General features: G+C 55.8%; 7 protein-coding genes across 7 annotated transcripts; 3 read left to right on the top strand and 4 right to left on the bottom strand.

The window, feature by feature from the left end:
• Window positions 1-486: 486 nt before the first annotated feature.
• C8A04DRAFT_14096 (fungal-specific transcription factor domain-containing protein) lies at window positions 487-4,386 on the top strand (the record flags this gene model as incomplete). Its single annotated transcript, XM_062777960.1, has 3 exons — window positions 487-595; window positions 770-4,222; window positions 4,301-4,386. 3 exons carry the CDS (start codon window positions 487-489, stop codon window positions 4,384-4,386), a joined length of 3,648 nt encoding a protein of 1,215 aa, XP_062634788.1.
• A 1,459-nt stretch (window positions 4,387-5,845) lies between these two features.
• C8A04DRAFT_14127 (mitochondrial distribution and morphology protein 10) lies at window positions 5,846-7,622 on the bottom strand (the record flags this gene model as incomplete). Its single annotated transcript, XM_062777973.1, has 5 exons — window positions 5,846-6,031; window positions 6,200-6,262; window positions 6,296-7,023; window positions 7,144-7,425; window positions 7,526-7,622. 5 exons carry the CDS (start codon window positions 7,620-7,622, stop codon window positions 5,846-5,848), a joined length of 1,356 nt encoding a protein of 451 aa, XP_062634787.1.
• Window positions 7,623-8,607: 985 nt separating this feature from the next.
• C8A04DRAFT_39141 (Scytalone dehydratase) lies at window positions 8,608-9,276 on the bottom strand (the record flags this gene model as incomplete). The annotated part of the gene is made up of 3 exons (XM_062784476.1): window positions 8,608-8,991; window positions 9,078-9,175; window positions 9,240-9,276. The coding sequence occupies 3 exons, from the start codon at window positions 9,274-9,276 to the stop codon at window positions 8,608-8,610; spliced, it is 519 nt and encodes a 172-aa protein (XP_062634786.1).
• Window positions 9,277-10,649: 1,373 nt separating this feature from the next.
• C8A04DRAFT_14121 (bifunctional D12/D15 fatty acid desaturase) lies at window positions 10,650-12,020 on the top strand (the record flags this gene model as incomplete). The annotated part of the gene is made up of 3 exons (XM_062777969.1): window positions 10,650-11,505; window positions 11,581-11,749; window positions 11,834-12,020. 3 exons carry the CDS (start codon window positions 10,650-10,652, stop codon window positions 12,018-12,020), a joined length of 1,212 nt encoding a protein of 403 aa, XP_062634785.1.
• A 653-nt stretch (window positions 12,021-12,673) lies between these two features.
• Window positions 12,674-16,720, bottom strand: C8A04DRAFT_39139 (uncharacterized protein; the record flags this gene model as incomplete). Its single annotated transcript, XM_062784475.1, has 5 exons — window positions 12,674-13,811; window positions 14,060-14,345; window positions 14,501-15,429; window positions 15,482-16,354; window positions 16,422-16,720. The coding sequence occupies 5 exons, from the start codon at window positions 16,718-16,720 to the stop codon at window positions 12,674-12,676; spliced, it is 3,525 nt and encodes a 1,174-aa protein (XP_062634784.1).
• A 2,093-nt stretch (window positions 16,721-18,813) lies between these two features.
• Window positions 18,814-19,926, top strand: C8A04DRAFT_31043 (uncharacterized protein; the record flags this gene model as incomplete). The annotated part of the gene is made up of 1 exon (XM_062781615.1): window positions 18,814-19,926. One exon carries the CDS (start codon window positions 18,814-18,816, stop codon window positions 19,924-19,926), a length of 1,113 nt encoding a protein of 370 aa, XP_062634783.1.
• Window positions 19,927-20,286: 360 nt separating this feature from the next.
• Window positions 20,287-24,203, bottom strand: C8A04DRAFT_39138 (uncharacterized protein; the record flags this gene model as incomplete). The annotated part of the gene is made up of 2 exons (XM_062784474.1): window positions 20,287-21,111; window positions 21,183-24,203. The coding sequence occupies 2 exons, from the start codon at window positions 24,201-24,203 to the stop codon at window positions 20,287-20,289; spliced, it is 3,846 nt and encodes a 1,281-aa protein (XP_062634782.1).
• Window positions 24,204-24,477: the final 274 nt, after the last annotated feature.

The raw sequence follows: 24,477 nt of genomic DNA, 5'->3' as shown, positions 1-24,477 counted from the left end.
CCCTTTGCCTTTTGCAACCACAAACCACAAGGCAGAAGGCGAACAACTTGAGCGTCCGCTCACAATTCAAGTCTTTATACAAAATTTGGCACGGAGCCGCACAATCTACGAGCAGCTTCGGTCCTCTGTACATACCCTGCAATTGAACCGGCATAGTATGTGCGCATCGGCCTCGCTGCCTCGCCCCTCCTCGCCTTTCCGTTTCGAATAGAGCTTCTGGCTCTCCCCACCCACCGATCGCTTTCACCATATCTTTTCCCTGCCTGCCTCCTGCTGCTGCTGCTGCTGCTGCTCCCCACCCTTCCCAACGCACGCACCGCGTACAGCTTGCTTCAGCATAGCATCGCGCAGTGCTGCAGCACAGAAGGGGTTCTGCGTTGAATGCCCTTGCAGCTTTTGCTCTTACACTCCCGCAGCCGCCTCTAAACAACAACACAGGGCTACCTAGTCCCTCGGCAACGCCCCCAAAATCCCGCGCCTGCGACCATGACTGTGTCAAGCGACGCCGGTAACAAGCTCGAGACGGTGACGACGATGTCCAATTCGTCGACTCCCTCTGCCGCGAGCGCCGGCGCGCCCGCAGGTGACGAAACTGGTAAGTTTACCTCCGGCAGTAGCGCACGGCGCTCCGGCCTTGAGACCCCGCGACTTATTGCGTTCCGTTCACTGCACCCCCCGTCCTTTTCCAACGTACCCGGGTTCGCGGGGAGAGCAAAAAAGACACAAAAAGATGACTGCTTTTGACGGATAAGGCTAATTTGTCCACAAGCTTCGACTATTATGGTCAATACGAAAGCCCCTACTGCGTTCCCTCCTCCCAAAACCGACAAACCACGCCCCCACGTCTGCGGGACCTGTTCACGTTCCTTCGCGCGGCTCGAGCACCTGAAGCGCCATGAGCGATCTCACACCAAGGAGAAACCATTCCAGTGTCCCGAGTGCGCGCGATGTTTTGCTCGCCGAGACTTGCTCTTGCGCCACCAGCAAAAACTTCACCAAACAACAACCCCGTCGTCCCGGCCGCGCAATCGCCGTGAGAGCGCTAGTGGGGCTACTCCAGGCGCCGGCCGGGTTCGGAAGAACAGTGTGGCGGGGCCCAGCCCGGCTGCGGCTAGCAGCAGCAATGCTGCATCCATGCGTCCCAGAGCAAACACTATCAGTCATATCGATAACACCGCCATCCAGATGATGGCTGCTGCTACGGCCCAGGCTTCAAGAATTCCACCGAGCCACAGCCGCCACCCCAGCTTAATTGGGTTGCCAACCCACCATGGCCTTGAGGCTTATGGTATGGCTTCGGCCTTGGCCCTTCGTGGTGCACCACTGGGTCTCCCCAAACTCGAAACGCACGGCATTGGCGGCGTGGATTTCTCGAGCGCTCTTCGGACTGCCCCAGTGATGCCTTTCGGCACTGACTTCGACATCGACGGCGGTCTATATTTTGGGGCGTCTCCTGGCTCTACCGTCAACCCTAATGCATTGCATTACAACGACTCCCCGCCTTCTATGGCCATGGACACGCTTTCGCCATTTCCCCACGGGCTTCCCGACATGTCGACGGCGACCCAGACCCTGGATGAGTTCGACTGGGTAACGGGCTTCGACCACACCATGTCGTTCAACAATGGGCCAACTGAGACCGCGGTGGATGGTTCTTCTCCTTCCGCGCTCAGCACAACAAGCCAAAGCGGTATCAGCGATGTCATGGTGGATGGCTCCAATCACCACCCGGCCACAACTGCAACTAGTTCCATGTGGCAGAACTCAATCATGCCCCCCCCGCAGATGCCTAATCCATTTTCTCTTGACATTAGCGGTTCCGTTTTCCCCGACCTACTTAACGGGGCCCCCGTGTCCCCCCAGCCATCGTCCGCAAAACCTATGGCGGAGAACTATTTTTCAACCTCCCCGCCTTCTCTCCTGTCGGGCTTGAATGCCCAGAATATGAACCAAGCGCTCAATTTCGGTGCCGGCCCAGAGACGCCGTCCTCGATGAATGGTAGTAGTCATCATGGCACCTTACCCGTCTCGACAATCACTGATTCAACAAGAAATGCCATCCTAGGTGCCCTGTCGGCCGCCCCGGCGTCCAAGCTTGGTCCGCGGAAATATTCGTTTGCCGCCTCGACCTCTCCTCTCGTCAACCATCCGTCCCCGATCTCCAATAGTACCCCGAGCCCTAGCATTAGCACGAGCAGCCCCGACGTCCGTCCCAGCCCCGATAGTTCTGATCCCATTGATTCGACGACACTTCCCGCCACCCGAGATCTGCAGCGATATGTTGAATCGTACTTGCGATACTTTCATCCCCACCTACCATTTATTCACGTTTCGACGTTGACATTCGAGTTCCCTTCACAACGGTTGGCTAACGGGCGAAATAGCGGCATGGGCGGTAGTGGTTGTTTGCTTCTTTCTGTGGCGGCGATTGGTGCCTTGTTTGAGTTGGAACATCAGGCGTCCATGGGTTTATTTGGGATGGCTAAGAAGATGATCCAGCTGTATCTCGATGAGAGGAGGAAGGCGAACGTAAGAAAGGCAGAATCCATTCGCCGCACTCCCGTGCTGGGCCCTGATTCACAGCAGCAGGAACCGTCCATGGAGACCCCCGTATGGTTGGTCCAGGCTATGCTCCTGAATGTCGTTTATGGTTATAATTGTGGGGATAGGAGGTCCGGTGAGATAGCCTCCACACACGCCGCCGCACTAGTAAGTCTTGCGCAAGGGGCTGGACTACTGCGGCCGATAAAACTTGAATCTGTGGGTGGAGATACCGAAATGATGGAAGTTGATCGTGCTGGCTATTGGAACGTATCGGACGGCGAGCGCCGGACCAACGAGCAGCACGCCGAGTGGCTACGCTGGAAGGACATGGAGGAACGGAAACGAACCCTTTACGCCATCTTCACGCTGTCTAGCTTTCTCGTCTTGGCATTTAATCACACGCCAGTATTGACGAGCTCAGAGATCCTACTCGACCTTCCCTGTGAGGAAGAGCTCTTTGGTGCCGAGGATGCCGACGCCTTCCGTACCAAGGGTGGGATACCGGCAGCTAATCAGAACCGGATGACGTTCCACGAGGCTCTAGGTCAGCTGCTACGTGCCAGCGAGAGAGGCCAGGGCCACCCGCCTCCCAATATTCCTCAACCGTTCGCCTCTACCGCCAATCCCGATGCTCGGCCGGTGGGAAACCCAAAGCCTGGTAGCTTTGGATGCCTGGTTCTGATTCACGCCCTGCACAACTATATTTGGGAAACGCGCCAGCGGCACCACAACAAGGTCTGGACGAACGAGGAAGCGAACAAGATGCATCGGCATATTGAGCCCGCCCTCCAGACATGGCACGCCGCCTGGGCTGGTGGGCTGCAGCATAGCATCCAACGGCCTAAACCTCCCGGCACGGGGCCTCTCTCGTCCGACTGTATTCCCCTCTTGGACCTGGCACACATCCGCCTTTCCGTCAATATGTCACGGTCTAAGGAGAGGTTTTGGCAGCGGGACTGGGAGGGAATGGCCGAGGAATTGACAAAAAGCACCGTTACCATCCAGCGCAACGGCCACCCGCCCGAGTCAAAGATGGATCCCACTTCAGGTAGTTCCATGAGCACAGCCGGGACAACGCATCTCACGACCGGTACTCCGACAACACAAACCCCGTCTCCCGAGTTTGGTGTGTCTAAACCGGTAATCTTTGGAACGCTACAGCAACCCCCTCATTCCCAGGGAATGGAGACCTCGAATAGCCGCTCTTCGTCCCGGCTGGAGAAACAGTTGCGGAAAGCCGCGTTTTTTGCGGCTGAGTCACTCCATGCTTCTAATGAGCTAGGCGTCCCTTTTGTGAATCCAACTGGCCGCGAACTTCCATTACACGCCGCGGTCTGCGTCTTCGACTGTGCCCAGATCCTTGCCGAGTGGGCGGCGGCACTACAAGACCGCGTCGGACGTTACCTAGGGATCTTGGGCCGGGATAGCACCGACTATTCACAAGTGCCCGCTATCATGCTGCTAGAGGAGGAGGATGCAAAACTGTTGGGCAAGATTGACGCGATTGTTCACGGCGTTAGGACCGAGATGCAGACACGTGCGGCTCAACCGACAGGCATGGCAAACAGCGGTGGCAATGGACGGGACAGCGCGCTGCGAGTGGACGACGGGGTGGGATACGCTTCGAAGCTATTGAGGGTTACGGCGTACATGTTTGATAAAGCTACTGTATGGCCTGGTGAGTGTTGACGATCATGTTAACGATGTGCGCTAAGACTGTTGGAGGGTATTTGCTGACTGGGATGAACGTGCCTAGTAACACGCTTGATGTCGTCCGCCCTGGAAGCCCACGCCGACCATATGCACGCACGTGCCGAGAAGTCGGTGATGGCTACGGACTAAGGGAGTATCGATCCACTCTATACACTTACCTCTCTGGCGATTTTCGGCGAGTTGAACCGCCACCGCTGCGCCCGAGTCCCGTCTCGAAAATAAAAACGCCGTCATGCTCATGGATCACGGCCCAGACTCGTATCCGCAGAGTCCTTCTGCTCGGCTTCTCATATTTCTTCCCGCGACGGACAATTACAGTTACAACAGACATGGTACCCTGCTTCTCGATTTTCTCGCTCACCAAGGAAGGCGGGCTTTCTACCGCCGTGTTGCTGGGAGTGTTGGCTTCTTAACCAGGGGGGTAACAAGGCATAGGGAGACAATGATGTGGCGATGGTGGGGGGCGTTTGGGCTTTTTTTTCTCCTTTTACCGTCGGCGTGTGGGGCTAAGGTGTTGAAGTACGTTTTTGTTTCTCGTTGCTCCCACACATGGTTGTGAACGCTCCACATACTGGGAAGGGTATGACGGGTGGTTCCCCGTATTACGTTGCTTTCCATTTTTTGTATTTTTGGGTATATTTCGGCTCATGAAGACTTGTCATGGGCAGATTTTCGGGGGCTTGGGTTGGAGGAGGGGGCTTGTAACTAGAGATCTCCGGGATTGATGTTTGATATTTCCGAACATAGGGGTGAGCTGAGGGTTCAGCGAGGACGGGGTGGATGAATGGACGTTGTAGTGAGTTTCATGATAGACCTTGATAAATGGGTGATGATTTTTATTTCCATCTCTGTGTCAGGCAAGGATAGATGGTTAACACAAAGCTCCCCTGATAGGGTTCAACATCCTGCAAGACCAACGCGGAAAATGTGAGTTGTGATGGTGGGAGTTTTGGCCTTGTTCCATGGCCCTGCTCTATGACCTGTCTCTTAACCGAACTAATTGCGAGATTAACCCCCTTCTCTATTTTATCTATCCGGCCTCAGCAGGTCCATTGTAATTCTAATTGACTATGTACAATGGCGAGATTTTCATTCTGTTGACAAATGGTTCGTGGCTTTCCACACTTGCCTAGGAGCTCAACAGATACGTGTCAACGCGCATCCAGGGGCACGGGAGCTCCCGTTTTGCTCTTTGTCCCTTATCCGGGTCAAGATCGCCTGATCAGCACGTTTGCCGGACCCAGGGTCTTTGATAGCTCCTCATGTATGATCTGCGCATTGCACGCTCAACCGCAGGACTGTGGAAGCTTCTCCGCGCACACAGTCGGTGGAGAATGTAGATGCGGAACCCTCGACGGCTCTAGTACCTGTTCCGGGGTCACATGTACCTCACAAGGCGGCTAGCGCCGGTCGCGGTGGAGCTTGGGGGACACGGATCCTCACGCCAGGGACACCTGCTTGCCTCGCCCAGCCATGGCCCAACAGCTCGGGAGCGAGCGTCCTCCATCGAGCGGCAGGGGTATGGATATCAGGGGAAAAGAATGCCCTGGAACCGAGCGGCCACCGGCCGCTTGGTGATGTACGAGCGTCACGACGAAAACTGAATCTCCATGCCCAAGCTTCGGAACGGTTCGTCCAACTTGCGTAAGTCGATCCCTGAGCCGAGGCTGAAGATGAGTGATTTGACTCGGCCCTCCCAGAGCAGACCAATGCGCAGGTTCTGGTCAAGGCGGGCTTTGAGGACGCCTCGATATGCTTCTTTTTCGTTGTCCTTCTCTGTCTTAGCGTTGTTTTCGGGTTTTGTCGGGACTGGGAGTGGATCGAGGGGGGTGACGATCGGTGGTGATAGTGTCGGTGATAGTGGGGATGGTGGAGTTGGCGGTGATGCTGATGCTGATGCTGATGATGATGGCGATGGCGATGGTGATGGTAATGCAGGGACGGTATCATCATCCTCGTCCAAGCGCCATTCTAGTTTGGCTTGGAAACTTCTCTCCTTTTTCGACTTCTCTAGAATAGGCACGGGCCCCGTTGGGACGGGTTCGGGAGGTGACGGTTGGGGTTTGTGCTCTTCACGGGCACTCGCACTCCTGGGGTCAGCGCCGAGTAAGAATCCAGCCGGCCTGCGGTTACTCCACAGTTCCATGCCCACAGCCCATTCGCTCTCATAGCTATAGACATTAAACTCCATGCGAGTGGCTAGCGAGCAGTAATCACGGGCGAGCACGGCGTAGGTGGCACTGATGTTGCCCATGAGCGGGTTGATGGTCAGTGTGGTGGTTAGTGGGGTTCCGCGGTGAGTAGGAAGCGTGGCGAAGCGTAAACCCAGTGACGTGCCGCCGGATTTGTTGAGCGTGCCGTAGTAGACCTCGCCACCGGCGCTGAAGCGGCCGTAGATGCGGTCCCGTTCCCGTTCCGTGGCTGCTGTCTGTTGGTCGTTTCCGCTGCCGTTGTTCCCCGTGGGCGTCCCACCGCTAACCGGTGTGCCTGCAATGGGGGATCGGGGTGGTGACGCGTCTCCGCCAAAGTTGTAAAGCCCACGAAAGCCCAGGAGGCCCCCATCTGTGGAAGCGAGTCCCTCGATGCCGTATTTGCCCCGGTCATACTGAATGAGGCCGAGTAGGGTCCCACCGTTGCGAAGAGAGCGCTCGCTGACGGCAGATAGCTGTACTTGCAGGTCCGCACTAAACCGGCGGACGACCAGGCCCTCGAGAAGCGACTGCGGCAGATATAAACGTCCGTAAAAGAGAGAGTCCCCGCATTGATCTAGCCACCCTCTCGCGGAAGCGAGGGAGACGGGAATCGGAATCGAAGCAGCGGTAGTGGGAGGGGTGTTGGTAGCGGTCGCAGCAGCAGTATCGTCACCGAGGTCTGCAGCCTTCACACCCTCCACGCCATCCACCACCCCCTCCCCTTTCGGAACCCCCCATCTGCCAGTGTTCCTCGAACCCAAATCATGTAGCCGGCGATACGACCGGAGGAGAGTCGGCAAAGGAATGTGGTCGGAGCGGGCAGCGACACCGGTCAGCGGGACGGTGCTGTGGAGATAGGAGATGGAGCCATCTACGACGCCGATGCTTCCCAGTTGGTAGCTGGTTGCGAAGTGGGGGGTTGCGAGGGACGAGAGAGTGAGACGGAGGCCGCGCGGGAGCGGGAAGTCGATGAGCTCTGTTGGGTGTTAGCTAGAGGGGAGTCCAAGGGACCATAACAAGTTAGGAAGGGAATTTATGGGGGAATGGGGGTAGGTATGGGTGAAAAGGGAACTTACCCCTCGCGGTGACGTTGAGCTCCTTGTAGGTGTTGTCGTCATTCCACCCTGTTGCGCCGTAAAATGCATTGGTGATGTAGTGCATGAACTCGCGCATCTTGTCTTCTCTTTTCTATTCCTCTTCCTTCCCGAGGCGTGCTGCGCGCCGTTGGAGCTAGCGCGCAGTGTCACCTGAATCGTATCATCGGGATAAGAGGGCTGGTGACTTGGAGAGTCCAAGGCCTGTTCCGTCGCGTACGGTCGAGTTGGTGATCGCAAAAAAGCGAGAGTTGGGATGAGCAGCACCACACAATTGGGGATGCCCCGCTTGTCTTAGAAGGAAGCACGAAGCTAGGGAGTTGCGCCAAGCAAACCAGGGCATTGGTGGGTCACCAGCCACCTACTGCCGACCTGTCTATATCGACTGTGTCGCCGTCTATTTTGACGGAGTAAATTCCAAACCATTCCCAACAAGGTAAGAGGCGAATTGATCAACGCCGCAGCCAAATTTGGGCTGTGGCGTTGCTCAAAGTACCTCCAAGCTTGCTCCTCATGTAGTTACCTAAACTTTGCAACGTATATCTCGAGACTCCTAACCTTGCGCCCGTGCAACATGGCGATTGTATGCTAAATCGCCTAAAAATGCAATAAAATTCAATTACAACAAAACTTCAACTAAAGCACGTGATTCCTACCCTCGCGCCCGCCCAACATCGCGATCGCGCAAGGCGCGATGTTGGGAGTCTCGAGATAACTACGTGTTACAATGTCTGGGTACATGTTGAGCAAGGTTAGCGGTACTTTGATCAACGCCACAGCCAAATTTCGCTGTGGCGTTGATCAATTCGCCTCTTACCTTGTTGGGAATGGTTTGGAATTTACTCCGTCAAAATAGACGGCGACACAGTCGATATAGACGGGTCGCCTACTGCAGCTTCGAACGTCTAAACAACGACATAGTTTCACGATCTAACATCGAACAATCCCAGGTAATTCAACTCCATTCATTCGGGGGTTTCGGTTGCATACTACCTCACGTAGGGCTACATTCTGCAGAAACCAACCGACCTCACAACCCCACCAATTGTATCACCACCACGCCCCTAATTAAGCTCGCCAAAGCTGTCACGGCCGCTGGCAAACACCTTGTCGAAATCGTACTCGAACCAGCGGATGTTGGGGTTGAGCCCAGCGAACTTCCACACGCCGCCGACCTTGCGGTAGTAGTGGGTGTTGTGGGAATGAGCGTGACCCTTGACCTCGACGTTCTGCAGGCTGGCATCGGTGTAGACTTGGTGTGGCACGCGCAGCTGGTGATAGCCTACAATTTCTGTGTCCGAGACCTTCTCCCACTTGCTGGCGCCTCCGATGAAGTGCTGCGTGCGTAGTAGCGGGTTGCCCAGCACGGATTTGTCCGAGATCATGGCGATGAATTCCTCGGCCGGCATGGCCTCCCAGAGTTTGTCGAGGAACGAGCGGTAGTCAATCTGTTCGCCATCATATATGGGTTAGCTGGGCAGACAGACCAAAGAAAAGATAACTAAAGCAAAGGTCAGGGTTCCGATGAACGTACCCGGAGGGTAGGAGCAATGCACTTCCGGAGGCGGTCCCAGTCCTTGGAATCGTAGCTGTCCGCCCACTCAAAGGCGGCCTCTGTCACCCCGAGGTAGTCTGCGCAGTGTGTCAGTCGGACGCCGAATATCTTGGGCGGTAACATCATGTAATTCGAACGCACCCTCAAACGTGATTTGCTGCTTCTTTTCTGCTGCCATGGTGATTACTTATCAAGTTGTCGTGGAAGCTTTTTACGGTTTGCTTGGGTGCCTGAACCTGGCTTTCTGGGGATCCTGGGCAGCAGCCCCAAAAGACGGGAAGAGTACCATTTTATACGTCCGTGGGACGATAATAGTTCTGGATTATTCGACACATATGACATAGAAGGACACCGGCACGCACTGCTCCTTCGGGGTCCGGACGTGCCCAGGGGAAACTCCGGGCGCTCGTCCATGTACTGTATCTAACCGTATGAGCGTACCAATCACATAGGCGGAAGAATGCATCCAGAAGTTAGGAGACGGAAGTCGCGTGTAGATCGGTGCGTCCGCTCGGATCGGTATGGGAGTGCGGGAATCCGGGATGAATCCCTTCCAATGCTCCTTCCTTGGAGTTGTGTTGATGAACACTACTCGCCCACCATGCTGTCTTTTAGTGCTACAGGAAAGTGGAAAAGCTCGGTGGATGAAAGCTCTATTTTATGTAGAGCCCGGTAAACCTCGAGCCATGCCATTAGCGGCTTGGCGCCCCCCAAGCTCGCAAGGTCCGCAAACCACCCCTGGTGGACCCCCATTTAGCCATGCCTAAATGGGTTCGAGAAAGGCCCCTTTTGTGGATTTTTTTCTTCAAGACCCCTTTCGCTTGTCTGCAAAACAGAACCGTCGATCGCCAACGGTTGCTGGGATTGCCACAGGATCCTGGTTTCACGTGAATAAAGATCTCGCCTCGGCTGGTTTCCGTTTTTATTCGTCGTTACACAAGTCGAGCCTCAAAAACGTGCTACCAACAGGCGAACCACACCGCCGGAGCTGATGGAACTACATGCCAATCTCACACTCTCCTTTTTGACACGCTTGTCGTTTGTCTCTCTTTCACCACCGAATTGAGATTTGCGGAAAGAAAATGGCCCGATGCCACGGCTGACCCAACGGGACGTCAAACGGGCAAGAAAGAAAAAAGAGACCAGATGGGATCTGGGGTGCAATCTTAAATGGTCCTGGGGCCAAGCAAAGTGGCATGGATGCGGCTCGTTACCTTCACAACTGCTCCGCTGGCCAGATCGGTAAAGCAGTGTGGGCATTGTGGATATGATCTTTGGCGGGAGGGTGGACAGGGGACAGCCAACTAAAAAAGAAATGGGGGAGAGAGCAAGCGGGAGAGAGCGAGGGTAGGAAAAAAAATAAGATGATGGGGTGAAGAAAAACGTGGACAGTCCCGTTCGTCAAGGAGGGATCCTGTTCTGCTTCTCCCCCTTCTTCATTCTTGTTCCTTTTCTCCCTCGTGACGGATACTTTTCCCTCTCTTCCTCGCCTCTTCGCTGTTTTCGAGTAGCAACATCCCGTGTTGCCCACTCGACCGTGCGAGAATCACAATGTCAACAGTTACTACGACGACGAGGCGCAGCCGAAAGGCCACCGTCAGCAAGGTCCCCTCAGCACCCATCAAGCTCGCAGAGGGACCCGTGTACCCTGACATTCAGACTATCCGCGATGCTATCCCCGCCCACTGCTTTGTGCCCTCGACCTGGGTCTCCATGGGCTATGTGGCCCGCGACTTGACCATGGCCGCGGTGTTGGGGTGGGCTGCGCTGACCTACATCCCGCAAATCGAGAACTTTGCCTGGCGCGTGGCGGCCTGGACGGTGTACGGGTACGTCCAGGGCCTGATCGGCACGGGTATCTGGATCCTGGCGCACGAGGCCGGCCACGGCGCCTTCTCGGTGCATCGCCGGCTCAACGACGTTGTCGGATGGACGCTGCACTCGGCCTTGCTAGTGCCCTACTTCAGCTGGAAATTCTCGCACCACCGCCACCACCGCTTCACCGGCCACATGGAGAAGGACATGGCCTTTGTACCCGCTACCAAGGCCGACCGCTCCAAGCGCCGCCTCGCCAACCTGTATCTCGACCAGGAGCTGTTTGAAGATGTGCCGGCCGTTCAGCTCGTCAAGCTCATCGCCCACCAACTCGCTGGCTGGCCGGCGTATCTCCTGTTCAACGTCTCAGCGGGTCGGGCTAGCCAGCAGCGCGAGGGCAGCTGGTGGCGCCTGAGCCACTTTGAGCCTACCAGTGCCGTCTTCCGTCCGGGCGAGGCCTTTTACGTGGCCCTGACTGACCTCGGGCTTGCGCTGATGGCTAGCCTGCTCTACTTTGCTTCGACCATTGTGGGGTGGAAGACCGTCTTTCTCATGTACGGCGTGCCGTACTTCTGGGTTCACCACTGGTTGGGTATGTTCTTTCCCCAATGTTAACTCTACTTCCCTTGATTTAGGAAGGCAGAAAGCTAATCGTTGCGTAAAAAAGTGGCCATCACCTACCTCCACCACACGCACCCCGACGTCCACCACTTCGAGGCTGACAGCTGGACCTTTGTCAAGGGCGCGCTCGCCACGGTCGACCGCGACTTTGGTTTTGTCGGCCGCCACCTCTTCCACGGCATCATCGACACCCACGTCGTCCACCACCTGTTTCCGTACGCCCCCCCATCCCTTCCTCAAACCCCATTGCCTCGTTCACTATCTCCCAAAGATAAAAACTAACCCTACTCCGTCCCTAGGCGCATCCCCTTCTACAAAGCCGAGGAAGCCACCGAGGCCATCAAGCCGCTGCTAGGAAACCTGTACCACCGTGAGGAGCGCTCCTTTCTCGGCCAGTTGTGGTCGACCTTTACACAGTGCCGATATGTCGAGGCAGACCCCGCCGCGCCGGGCGCGCTGAAGTGGGCCGAGAAGACGAGGAAATAGAGCTGGGCTGCCCTATCGTACGTCTTGATGGAGGACTAGACCAAGACGGGACAGGATAATGGAGAAAGGAGCAGTTGTATTGTCATGTCTTATTTTGCGTTCTCTTCTATGGGTTGTTATGGGTAGATGGGTGTGTGGATGGATAGATTGGATGGATCGATGGAGATACCCCCGACTTTCGTTGGCTGATCTTGTTGTTTTATTCCTCCTTTTAATACCATGTTTTGGCGTGGGTGGTTTTCGTGTGATTTTGGCGGGAGAGGGGGTTCATAGAGAGGATAGAGAAAGATCTGATAGATACATGCGCGTACAAAAGAGAGGTACCTTGGACGAGAAGGAGGTTGGGCCAGTTTGGTTGGTGGGGGTGTTGATATTTTAGATGGATAGAGAGACAATAGAGAGAGTCTTCCGCGTTCGAGTGCCCACTCGTCGTCGATGTGATCTTGCAGGCCTAGGTGAAGACACAATTGGTCTTGAGCGGTCGAAGGTGGAATCTCTTATAAATAGTGCATACATCACATATAATGACTGTAGTGTCCATCCTTCTTAATGTTAAAGAACAGCTCTAACTCAAACTTATCTTGGTAGCCCATTCGCTTCTTGCGGGTATCACACACAACTCAACGACTCAACCCCACCCTAAGTCAAACTATCTACAGGGCCTTCTTCTTCCCTCTCCCCTTCTCACCAGCCTTCCCCAAATCCAAACTCGAATCACTTTCCCCTCCAACCTTAAAACTGAAATCCACCACCCCAACCAACCCGCTCACAGCCCTAACCAACCCTTCCAAGTCATCACACACCAGCGTCGTGCAAATCTGCAGCACCGCAAACTCGGCGTACCCCGGCTGCTCCATGTTGCGCGGGTCGAGGATGTCAGCCACGGCCTGGTCGCGGCGGGTGGTTACTCGGCGGCGCATGGGGGCTGGGCGGGCCGGACGGGTCGCTGACCGTTGCCTCTGTCTGGAGGGAAGCGCTGACCCCCTTCGTCGGCGTGTTGTCCCGCCTCCGGGCAAGTAGTCGTCGCGTCCGGTGCGCGAGTCAACCATGCGGATTGGCCCGCCGTCGGCGATATCGTCATCGCTGTGATCGTCGTTCTCATCAATAGCATCGTAGTCACCCTCCCTTTCCTCTAATAGTACACCGGCGTCGGAATATCTCCTCATTTGGTCTTCCCCTCCCGGCTCAAACGCATCTCTATGGATCCGCATCAACTGTCTCGTCATCTCATACGGCCGGGGCAGCGGTAAGAACGGGGGCAGGCTCTGGCCCGAGAGCAACGCGTTTGATAGTAGGGTAAGCGCCGACAGGATGGTGTGGTGGGTCGGCTTGAGTACGTCGAGAACCTCGCTCAGCGCGTCGAGCCACTCGCGGTGCGTGGAGGACACCGACGGCGCACGGGAGCGGGTGTGCAGAGACAATGAGGCGCCGCGGAGCTGTGGGCGACGACGTTGTTGGCGCTGGGATTTTGACCCCGGTACGTCGTCGCCGTCACCGTCGCCGTCGTGGTTGAGGCGGACGTGGGTGGGGTGCATCAGGGTGTAGCTAGTGAGTGTGAGGTAGGCTAGGATACGGGTACTGCGCATGATAATGTCGTCGTACGCGGCGCGCGGGAACTTGCCACCAATGGTGGGCTCCCATTTCTGCCACTCCGAGTGCTGCGACATGGACGGTATAAGCATCATGACCTTGCCGAAAATCTTGCGGCCGACCTTGTAGAGCTGGTAGCCGGGCGTGCCGGGGACGTTGACATCGCCGGCTGTGCGGTGAACGTTGGACCGCAGCGTGGAGCTGACAACGCCAAAGTAGTTGGCCAAGAGGTAGAGCGTTGCCGAGAGATCACGTCGGAGCCAGGTCCGGTCAGTGAGCCGTGAGGGGAAGATGGTCCAGATAAAAGCGACAAAGCTGCCTCCAGCGACACAAGCCACGCGATATGGCGCCAACAGATACGTTCTAGGCCTCGGTTAGATTTATGCACACACCATAATCACCCCTATGTTGTTTATCTTCAGGGTCTTGTACGCAAGGGGGTGACTTACGGATAATAAGGCTGGCCAGTCCTCTGTGCGGCCGCAAGACCAATAGTCCGCACCTGCAGCTCGTAGCCGATGATGAGGACCTGGGTGATGACGCATATCAGGACCGCAGGGAGGAACCGCGGAAACTTGATGAAGAAATAATAGTTGATGAAGACGGAGATCCAGAGGAAGACAATGACCCCAGCTGACTTTTCGTCGACAATGTACCAAATCACAAGGGCAAAGCACATGGCGGCGACAGTGCCCCCTATCCTGCAGAGAAGGCCAAAGATGGACTGACCGGAGGCTGTATGGGGTTAGACAAAGGCAAAGAAAGGAGGACGTGAAAAAGGGGGACATACTCATGGTCACTATTCAAGAGTGTCAGTCAGTGTCAATGTAACTAGGTCGTCAACTCGTCGTGCATGCGGGGCCTTGCACGCCACAAAAAGGGGTACTCACTTCCGATAGCGATGATGATCATAGCCCACACCAACCGCTGCTCAATAAAAAAGCGCTGCGTCTCTTCCAGAAACGCTACAATCCCGATCGTCATGGTCGCACACGCAACCCGGAACCCAAACGCTGACTCCTCGGAACCGAAAAACTTGGGAATCTTGCGCAGCCCATCGCCAAATCGTTCCCACGCGGTCTCAGGCGGCAGCCGCTCCGGGTTCTTCTTGCGGTTGTATTCATTCCCGAAGTGCACCAGGTTCGCGCCCGTCTCGAGAACGTCGGGTGTCTGGTCAGGTGATGAGTCCTCGTGGCCGAAGACGGCCTGGAGCCACTTGCGCAGGCGATGCACCGTCGGGGCGATGAAGCGCTTCTTCGCCATGGTGCCGTCCTCGACCTTCTCATCGGCAAAGTCGACGAGGTCCTGGACCGCCTCTCCCGAGGCGTGCATGAGGTTCTCCATGTACAAGATGATGTAGAGCTGTACCTGGTCGCGTTCGCTATTAAAGTGCGGGTTTTCGGCCGTGTGGTCATCAAAGAGCACGCCCCTTTCTTGCACCCACTTGCGTAGGAGTTCCCCCTTTCTCGAGTAAAAGACTTGAATCTTGTCATCCAGCACCCGGGCGAACTCTGGGTCGCCGGGCTTTGGTTCCTCGGCGGCTTCCAAATCAATGTCGGGGGGGTTAGATGATTCCTGCGTGGCCCCTTTTGCTGTCAGCTTCTTGGGTCGCTTGAGTAGCTCAAGACACATGGCGGCGTGCTCAAGTCCCTGGTCGACTGCCTCGGCGAGGATGTCCAACGGCTCTTGCACCTGCTTCATAACCTCATTCCACACGTGGCGCTCTATATCCTTGCTGTCGTTTGCGTCATCGGTGCTCTCCCACTCTGGACGCGCGGAGAAGCGTTGGAAAATGTCGATGATGGTGTTCATCCCGAACCTAATGGCCAGGTCAGCAGGTACCGAAAACGTGTGGACATGTGAAGACATACACAGGAATGTAAACGTTGCGGAACAACTTGTACATCTCGCTCAGGTCCTTGGCATCCAGCTTTCCCCATGCGATGTCGCGCTTCGCAAAGGGTAGATCGGCGTGCATTTTCCCCGCTAGTTCTCTCAGCTTCGCCCCCGTCTCTTCCAGCACCTTGGCCGCCTCCCTCTCCTTACTCGGCTTCTCTTCCCCTTCCTCATTTTCCTCGCCGTCTCCCTTCGCTTGGAACGTCTCGGTCTGCATGGCGGCGTTGAAAGTTGCATCTGGCTCAAGGCTCGCAAGATAGACCTTCTGCTGGGCAATGAGCTGCCTGAGCAGCCCAACCCCACCAGCGAGCTCCTTGAACAGCACCAGTCGGCTGCTGACGGGGAATATGAAGAGATTGACACCCGTGGCTATGGCCAGAGCAGCCAACATGGCCGTCATAAGCTGTTGAACAAAGAGGCGCGCGGCCGGCACCGTCGTCATGATGGGCCCAAAGGTAGCGGCCACATTGACCAGGATGCTGTACGTGATGATGGGGAGGTTGAACGCGGGCAGCTTGGCACGCACGACGTTGCCGAACCAGATATTCGCGAACAGCCAGATGGCACACACAGCCGATTGGCTCGAGTTGTATGCCGTTGGTAGCGCGCCGGGCTGGGCTGTGTTCTGGCGGGCCTGGACGGCAGACCAAAGGGCCAGCATGGATACGGCAGAGCCGACGCACACGGCGATCGCGTTCAGCAGGAGGTTCATGAGAAATTTGCCTCGGGGCATGATGGCCATGGCAATCACGCTGATGACGGGGATGAGGTAGCCGAGTGTTGAGAAGTAGAGCGCCACGGGGCGGGACTGCAACATGGCGATGGCTATTGTTGGTGGCAGTGAGCCTCTGTGAGTCGTTGGTTAGTATGCGTATTGTGATGTTCGAAGGACTATAAGTAAAATTCCCGCCTTACTTGAACATGGTAGCGACAGTAGGCACATCGAGACCAAGCTTTGCAGCAACGCCCTTGAACCAGTTGGGCTTCTTTTCCTCTCCCGGCGCGTCGACAGCACTACCTCTTCTGTCACTACGCGTCGTGGCGGTCCTTTTCACATCGTCTGTGGCCTCATTGGCCTCGCCTCGTTCGTCGTCTCGGCGAGGCGTAGCATCTTCCTTCTCTTGGTAAATATTTGGTGTGGTTGTCGTCGTAACTGGGCTGCCTTGTGAGCGGCCGCGGCCCGGGTCCGGCGGACCCTGCCCTGTCGTCGCCATGATGAAAGATCAACAACGAACGCTCAAGCTGTTCATTGGAGAGGAACGGCTTCGCTCGTTCAATCAATGGTACGTTCGCAATTCTTAACCGGGGCGTTTAAGGTAGAAGAAACGGAGTGAACCGGTCAAGACATGCCCCGCCCCGAGCAACCTGGAAGCGTTCGCCCAGGGAGAACATCGACGGACATTGCCAATGCCGGTCTTAGGGAACGCGAAGGGCGAGGCTGGAAATGGGCTAGGCCATGCGACTGCGTCATGGACTGTGGGTTCCAGCCAGGAACAGGCGATTACTGTGCGCCTCGGGATGCCGAGAGCGGGGCATGGCCGGGATGTTACCCATTGAAATGGATTGGCGATGGCGATTGAATCCTGAGATTCTCGAGTTCTCAAGTGTCGTCTGGTAGGTCAAAGAACAATTTTCTAGGCTAGGTCGAACTGAGGGATCCTAGCCTATGCGGCACAGTACCACTCATCTCAGTCCTTCCCACCCGGACTCCAAACCTCAGTTGAGGAACAAAGACATACTATGTAGCCTCGGCTTGCTTTCTCAGCATCTCCTCCATGTTCGAGATCGGCGGGGTGGATGAGAGACTTGATGGCCCCGCTCCAGCCCCTGTTTTGATTGGCGCCGGCCCTGCAAGCCCATAAACATAATGGGACGAAGCAGCTGGGATGAGGCGGGATGAGTGAGATCAAAAAGATCAAAAAGGCCTGTTTCAGAACGAAGTTGCATTTTTCTTCCCGCAAAGCATTGCCACTTGGTGCCAGCGGCTGAGAGAAAACGGGCACCTGGTCGAGGCAGGTCTCGATCCCTCCTTCCATTTCTGACTCAACGCTGAGCGGGAGGCACGATGAGGACGAGGACGGATGAGGACGGCTGGTGCCTACTTCGTCCCGCAACACGGGTCGCACTTACTGTGTATATAATGTTGGCCGTTCTGTCCTTTCCTGGTGTTAGATTCTTCTTTCCTTCCTCAGCTCTCTTCGCCGTTCATGGCTTAGATCAAGTGTAGTATCTGTTCTTCTCGCGCTTAATCGCCGAGATCCCGAATCTCCGATTCCGCTCAATTTTTGTCACCCGAGGCCGCCTGCCCCCTGGGCTTGTCCCATGGCAGAAGCTTCAGTGTCCCTGGTATATCACTGCCTCCAGGCGACGCAACCCCAGTCCTATCATTATCTCTCTGTTCTATCTCTCTTTTCATTGCATTCCTGGGCTGCGCTTGGGACGTGATGAAGGGAACGAGCCGTCGAAATCTTCGGGCTTTCACCCCAGTGTCGTCAGGAACATACATAGGTAGTGGATATATGTAAATACATCTGTACCCGCTGCCCCGAAGTAGATCCGCTAACGAACACCCCAAGCCAAGTGTCTTGGCTGCATCGGCCCGCTAATGTTAATTTCCTTGACAGTTGGTGACCATTTTCTCCATCCACCCGAGATTAGACCAAATCAACATATACAATCCTCGTTCTTCTTCATCTTTTTTTGTTTTTCCTTTTTTCGGTTCTCGGGTTCGAATTACCTCAGCTGCGCAGTTTCGCAACAAGTTCCGATGGGCCATTGCAAGCAGGCCAACCGACAACAGTGATTCGTGACAGCTCCCATTGGAAGCGATTATCACCCCTAGCCCTTTGTTGATACTTTTACCATAATTCTGTATTTTCGCCAATATACTGTAATTATGGACGCAGACTAATTGACAAGAAGCAAATCGCAACAATCTTTTTAGTACATCCCGTGATTGTTTTATGGCTCAGCGCAGGCCTGGCCCATCCGGCGAGCTCGCTCGGTTTCAAAGTCACCAGCCGAATATGAGGTTGTGCGGCACGGCCAACACCCCGTCAGACAGTTTGTTCCAGATTGCGCCAGTCTTGACGGCCCTCGTGTGAGGCGAGGTGGGATATAACACCTTGAAAGCTGCCATCATGTACCAATTAGCTCGTTTTCCTTCTTGCTTGACCTCTCTGATTCGTTCTCTCAATCTTCAGCGATATTAACCATGGCAGTGGACCTGTAGTGACTCTTCACTAACCCCTTTCCTTTACCCGCAATATCAACACCATAACTTGCTTTTTTCTCTAAATATCTCACAATGCCGATGTACTACAGTCCCCCCCAGACCCCAACCGCCCTCACCACCAAACCACGCTCTCCTTTCCTACCCCGCTCCCGCTCCCATTCCTTCTCACACCCATCCTCATCTTCATCCCCCTCCTCCAGCAGAAGCCGCAACACCAGCAGCAGCACCGGCAAAAGCACCAACACCCGCAGCAGCAGCAGCACCAGCGCTAGCAACAACACCAGCACCCACAGCCGTAGCACCTCCGCCACCACCACCTCCAACACCTCCACGACATCCAAATCCGCCCATGGCCACAGCAAAACCCCATACATCTTCCTCGGCTCCATAGCCGCCGCCTCCTATCTCGCCCACACCTACTGGCCGCGCGGCTACCCCCATGGCGAAAAAGAAGACTGGGAGCTCTCCGGCCTAGCACGACGAGCGCGGGAACGGCGCGCCGCTGAGAAGAGAGCGGAGAAAGCCCAGGCGAGGGCGGCGGAGCGGGGGAGAAAGGTTGAGAGGGAGGTTGCGGAGGGTAGTCAGGGGCGCGGGAAGGGCCGGGGGAGAAGTGCGAGTGTTGGGGGAGGAGGAGGAGGAGGAGGAAGAGGAGAAGTGTGTGATTGTGGGTATGCGGGGGAGCGTGGTGGGCGTTGTGAGAGGGAGGGAGAGCGGGGGGGTATGAAAGAGGGGCAGGGCCAGCAGCGGGAGATTGTGGAGGAGTATTACCGGAGTAGACCGCAGCGGCGGGTGTCGTTTGCGGATACTACCGCGGGGCCGGCTGCGAAGCGTGGGCCGTACGGTGGTGCTTACGGCGACGAGGGATACCGCGCCCGTGATGCCCATGCTGGTACATCATCCCGTCGTAGTCGGAGCCATACCCGCGAGCGCGAACATGAGGGGAGATATGTCGAGTATCACTCGGTTCCTAAGCGGTACGTCCTGGTCGACCCGGCGGATAGATGGACAACGAATCCGGCAAGCTGGTCCTCGGGCTCGATGTCTAGCTCAGGATCCCGAGCGGCGGCGTCGGGGTATGGGTTTGGACATGGGGAGCAGAAATTGGTCGTAGGACGGCAGAGGAGGGGGTCGGTGGGTGAGAAAGTGGTCTGGGATGGGGGCTATGACGGGAAAGAGTGGCGGTAAGGGGAGACAGTGATCCGTGAGTGGCGTGAAAAGTTATGGGGTGGGCTGAAAGCCAAGAGACTTGAGAGGCGCGAGTGAGTTGATGTAAAGAGGGTTAGGACTAGTCCGCGATTGCATGAATAGCGTAAATGTTTTGGTTGAGTTTATAGTGGCAAATATCTTGATTGGAAGCATCCTGCTTTTTGCTATTTACCTGCCACATGCCCACAAGATCGGGCGCCTTGATTTTCGTTTATATCATTTTCAACGTCATGTCTCATCTAGCTAGATAACCCATCGCAAGTTCAGGTGATGATGTATGCCTCCCCTCTTAGAAGCAAGTACGGCGTCTCCACACCTACATCGCCTGGAGCTGAGCTACTAGCGTTCCTCCTCATCTTCCTCACCCTCTAACACCACCTTCCGCTTCCTCTTCTTTTGTACCACCCTCTTGGGCGTCACCTCCTGGCTTGAATCGGACCACACGCCTCCAGCGTCCGCCACCTTCCCCTTTTCTTCCCCTACCTCCTCCAGATCACCCTCCTCAAAGCTATTCCACCCCTTCCCAGCCGTCTTCGCCACAAAATACGGATTCATCTCCGCCTTAAACCATCTCTCCCCCCTCGTCGCGCTCCGCGTCCCGCCTTCTAGCGCCGACAGCGCCGCGCGTGTGGTCCGCATACGTCTCGACCCTGGTCCGCCCGTGCCACCCTCACTGACTAGGCTGCTGAGCTTGATACGCTGTTTCTGAAGGTGCAGTTCATACGCGATGATGCCGCGGACATAGGGCGCCACGTCGAGGGTGATGAGGCGCAGGGTGCGGTCGAAAACGGACGGTTCGAGGTAGGAGACGGGTTGGTGATGGTGGAGAGATGAGGAGTCGGGAGCGGCAATGGGGTCGAAGGCGAAGGCGAAGTCCATGCGGCTGATCTGAGGAGTACCCGGGAGGGTGTATGTGAAGCTCGTTTGCAGTTGGTTTATGGCCCGGGGTTCGTTTAGAGGGTATAGTGTGTTTGCCTGGACAAGTTTGCGCTTTTCGGTTCGTAGCCTGAGTGAAGACTTGGCGAGAGATTTGATCGTGGAGGCGATCAACGGGGACAGAGCGCTGTAGTGTTTAATCACGGGTGCTTCGAGGTGTGTGATGCCGAGAACAAAGTCGTCACGGACCTTGGCTGCAAGATCTGGCTGTGTGGTATCGATGAGCTCCTGTGAAGAAATCGTTAGCGGGGGTCGCGTTTCCGCCAAAGCAATAAAAGGAAAATGAACGCAGTGCTGACCTCCTTGAATGTCGCAAACGACCCAGCAGAGCACATATCTGCCACACTCATTCCATCGGCCAACTGATCATATGCCTCTAAAATACCGGCCCGATTAGCACGGGTTGCCATCTCCGGCTCCAGGCTTGTTGCCCAAAACATCATCTCTTCCGAATCCTGCCACTGCCCCATATCAAGCCCCCACGATTCCCAAGCCTGATGGAGGACTTCCTCCTCCACTAGTCGCGCGGACTCCTTGCCATCAATAACTGGGTCTCGCCCAAACAAATTCATTCCCAACTCATATGTGCCCTGGCTCACCACCCTGACAACCTCCTGGTTCTCATCCAAGTCGGACCCCTTTGGCCAGCGGGGGTAGAACCAGTCGAATCCTCCCCTGCGATCACCAACTCCGATCTGGCACCAGTACTGCAAATCCATCGTGGCCGCCCGGAGGTCATGATGGCGAGCGTCGAAGAGTTGCTCAACTGACTGCCTGATGAGCGCGTGGCCTTCGTTTGCGGCGATGAGGAGGAGGCGGTCGATGGCAAGGTCCCTGGGTGGGGGGCTAAGGCGGAAGATACCATGGAGGGTGAGGGTGTGCAAGGGGACGAGTGTCTCATCGTTGCAGGTAATGACGAAGGGACGTTTTGCCTGGGCAATGAGAGTGACGAGTGTCGTCCAGAATTGTTTGTCTTCTTCGTAGAGAATGTCGGCCTCCTCGAGAAGAATCAGAGACTGGCGCTGCGCCTTGGCCGGCTCCTTCTTGGCCTCCTTTTTTGTCACCTTCTCTGGAGGGGTTGTTGAATCTTTGTTCGTCTGTTTGGGCACAGTCACCTTCGCTTTGGCGGTAAAGAAGGAGTTCATGGTCGCTTGCTTGCCCGTCTTGATGTCCCTGGAGGTTTCGTCATCTGCTGTAGCGTCTTGATTGTCTGGCGCATTGGAGGACTGGTGTTGCTGGACGTGATGATTTCTTGTCATGTCGCCGATCCTCTCCAACACGTCCTTGCCACTCCGCCGACTGCTCGCATTGATCTCAAAAACCTCAAAATCTAGCTCTTTAGCCACGGCGTAGACTGCAGCCGTCTTGCCACAGCCGTGTGGCCCACTGATGACCAGCGTGTTGGGAATTTTGTCATCGACTTCTTTTCCCCTGGGGCGGTTACGAGATCGGACGACTGTCTTCCGCAAGATGCCTCGGCTCCCACTAGGCGCCCAGTCCTCGTCGTCCTCCGAATGCTCGTACCACTCCTGGTCCTCGTCTTCACTCGACACAATGAATCCATCTAGTTTCTTTCTCCGCTTCTTTTTGCCTGCTCCCGAAGGCTTCCCTTTTGACCCAGCCTTTGATTTGTCGACATCAGGCGACCCAGTGTCTATCGATTGGACCATCAAAGTTTGGAGCCAGTTTCGGAGAAAGAATACCTCTTGGCCGGGCTGTAGTAGTTCAGCGGCGCTCGACGGAGCATATTTTTGCACCCAGTTCGTGGTCTCACATTGGGACATGTCGAATGCCGAGAGCGAAGAGGCGATGGATCGAAAAAGCCGGGTAAGCTGTGGGGGAGGCCGAGCGTTGTTCGTATTGCTGCTCCCTGGCATGCCGTTCTGCGGCAGCGCTGCTTTCGCTGCGCTTTTGAAGGTCTTGAGCTCTCCAAGGATACGAGATTGGAGCTTGCTCCCGCTTTCAAAGTGCTTTCGTGGGAGACGCACTTCAGGAGGCGGAGGGACAAAATCTTCCGTGTTGACGTCTCTGATGGCCTTTGCCACAGCTGGGACGTCCAATGCATCGGCAACGCGGCTGATAATGGACTCACTTGGCGACATTTTGACGGCGTTTCCCTTTGACTTCCGGGCGGGGAAGGGCAATGGCGCGTCGTCGAGGCAGATATTATCCCCCTCATCACCCCGGACGTGCACCATGCCTTGCCAGGGCCACGCAGGAAGTTTGGCGCCCGGAAACTTGAGTCCCAAACTCTTGACACCAAATTGAGGCATCGGGGCTTTGGACGCGAGCCCAAGACGTGGCTTCTTCGGGGAGCATGGGGTCGTACAATATTGTTTTGTCCGGCTGCTGTTCTGGGATGCATTGGGCTTCTTAGGCTGGGAGTCCACAGGTGCTTTATTGGTTGCTTTGGTCGGACCTCGGAAAAACGGGTGAGTGTCTTTTGGGGGCTTCGTCAGCGTGGCTGTTGCGGTCGGTTTGGTTGATGGTCTCGCATTCGTGTTGGCGTGCCGTGTTGTCCCACTGAGGATATCCTTAATCAACTGGGCTAACCTGAGCCGTGCTTCCTGGTCCGCCCCATAGACAATGGACACGATCTTTGACTGTGACTTTCTGCCACGCCTGCCGGGTGCCTTCTTTTTCACCTCCGAATCTTCTGCTGCTATCCGCGTCTCCTTTGGTTTAGGGGGTGGACCGATAGTCCCAGTTTTGGGATTAAACAGCAATAGCTTTTTTGGCCTCCCCTCCACAACCCCGGGCGTTGCAATGTGCCCACTTGCTTGTGGTTGAGGCTGGCCGATGGGTGAGGGGTTTGTCGGTGGTTTATTGTCCGGTGGGTTCTCGATCAAAGGGTTGTGGGTGCTGGTATCCCGTTGCACAGCAGTTTCTGGCTGAGGATTGTGGTCCTGGGCCGGCCTATCGCTGCTCACACTACCAGGCCTGCTGGTCTTGTCACCTTCCTTTCCATTGTTGAGTTTCGCGAACAGGTTCTCGATGTCCCCTTTACCCGCCGAATTCCTTGTTCGTTTCGTTGGCCTGGTTTTTATCGGTGTACCGTCCAGTTTCAGCTCCTGATCCGCTTTGCGCCGCTTGCCACGGTTTTCTCCTGCGCTGTCTGTGTCGTTCTCCCCGGTGGTTGTGTTGTTGTCTGTGGCGTTGTTCAACACTGGGGCGATGTAGTTGGTACTCGAATCAGTTGCATCGAGGATCGCAGACGGTTCCGTGGCGGATGTTGTTGTACGGCCCTGCGCAAAAAAGGGGTGTACTGGCGGTCGCGCTGTTGAAATATCATTATCGGCAGGCGAAGCATTCTCGGCCATGGCGAGCACAGCGACAGTACCCATTAGGGGGTTGTCTTAGAGCTCTAGGAGGTTAGTTTCAACTTGAAAATGATATTTTGCGTGCTGTGCCTGATACCGCTCGGTCGTGATGAATGGGAAAAGGAGACTTCACGCACGGTGGCCGAGAATTAGAGGATGTGCTGAGCAGGATCGAGTGGAAGGTGATTATCATGCTGGGGAGAGACGAGGACGCGGGTTGGATGTGTTAAACAGGGCTAATTATGGGAGCGGTTGGGATTGTAATGCTCCAAAA

Source organism: Dichotomopilus funicola (assembly GCF_033296635.1).
Source record: "Dichotomopilus funicola strain CBS 141.50 unplaced genomic scaffold C8A04scaffold_59, whole genome shotgun sequence".
NCBI lineage: Eukaryota > Fungi > Ascomycota > Sordariomycetes > Sordariales > Chaetomiaceae > Dichotomopilus > Dichotomopilus funicola.
The sequence above is the reverse complement of the archived record's forward strand: the minus strand, read 5'-3'. Positions and strand labels throughout refer to the sequence as shown.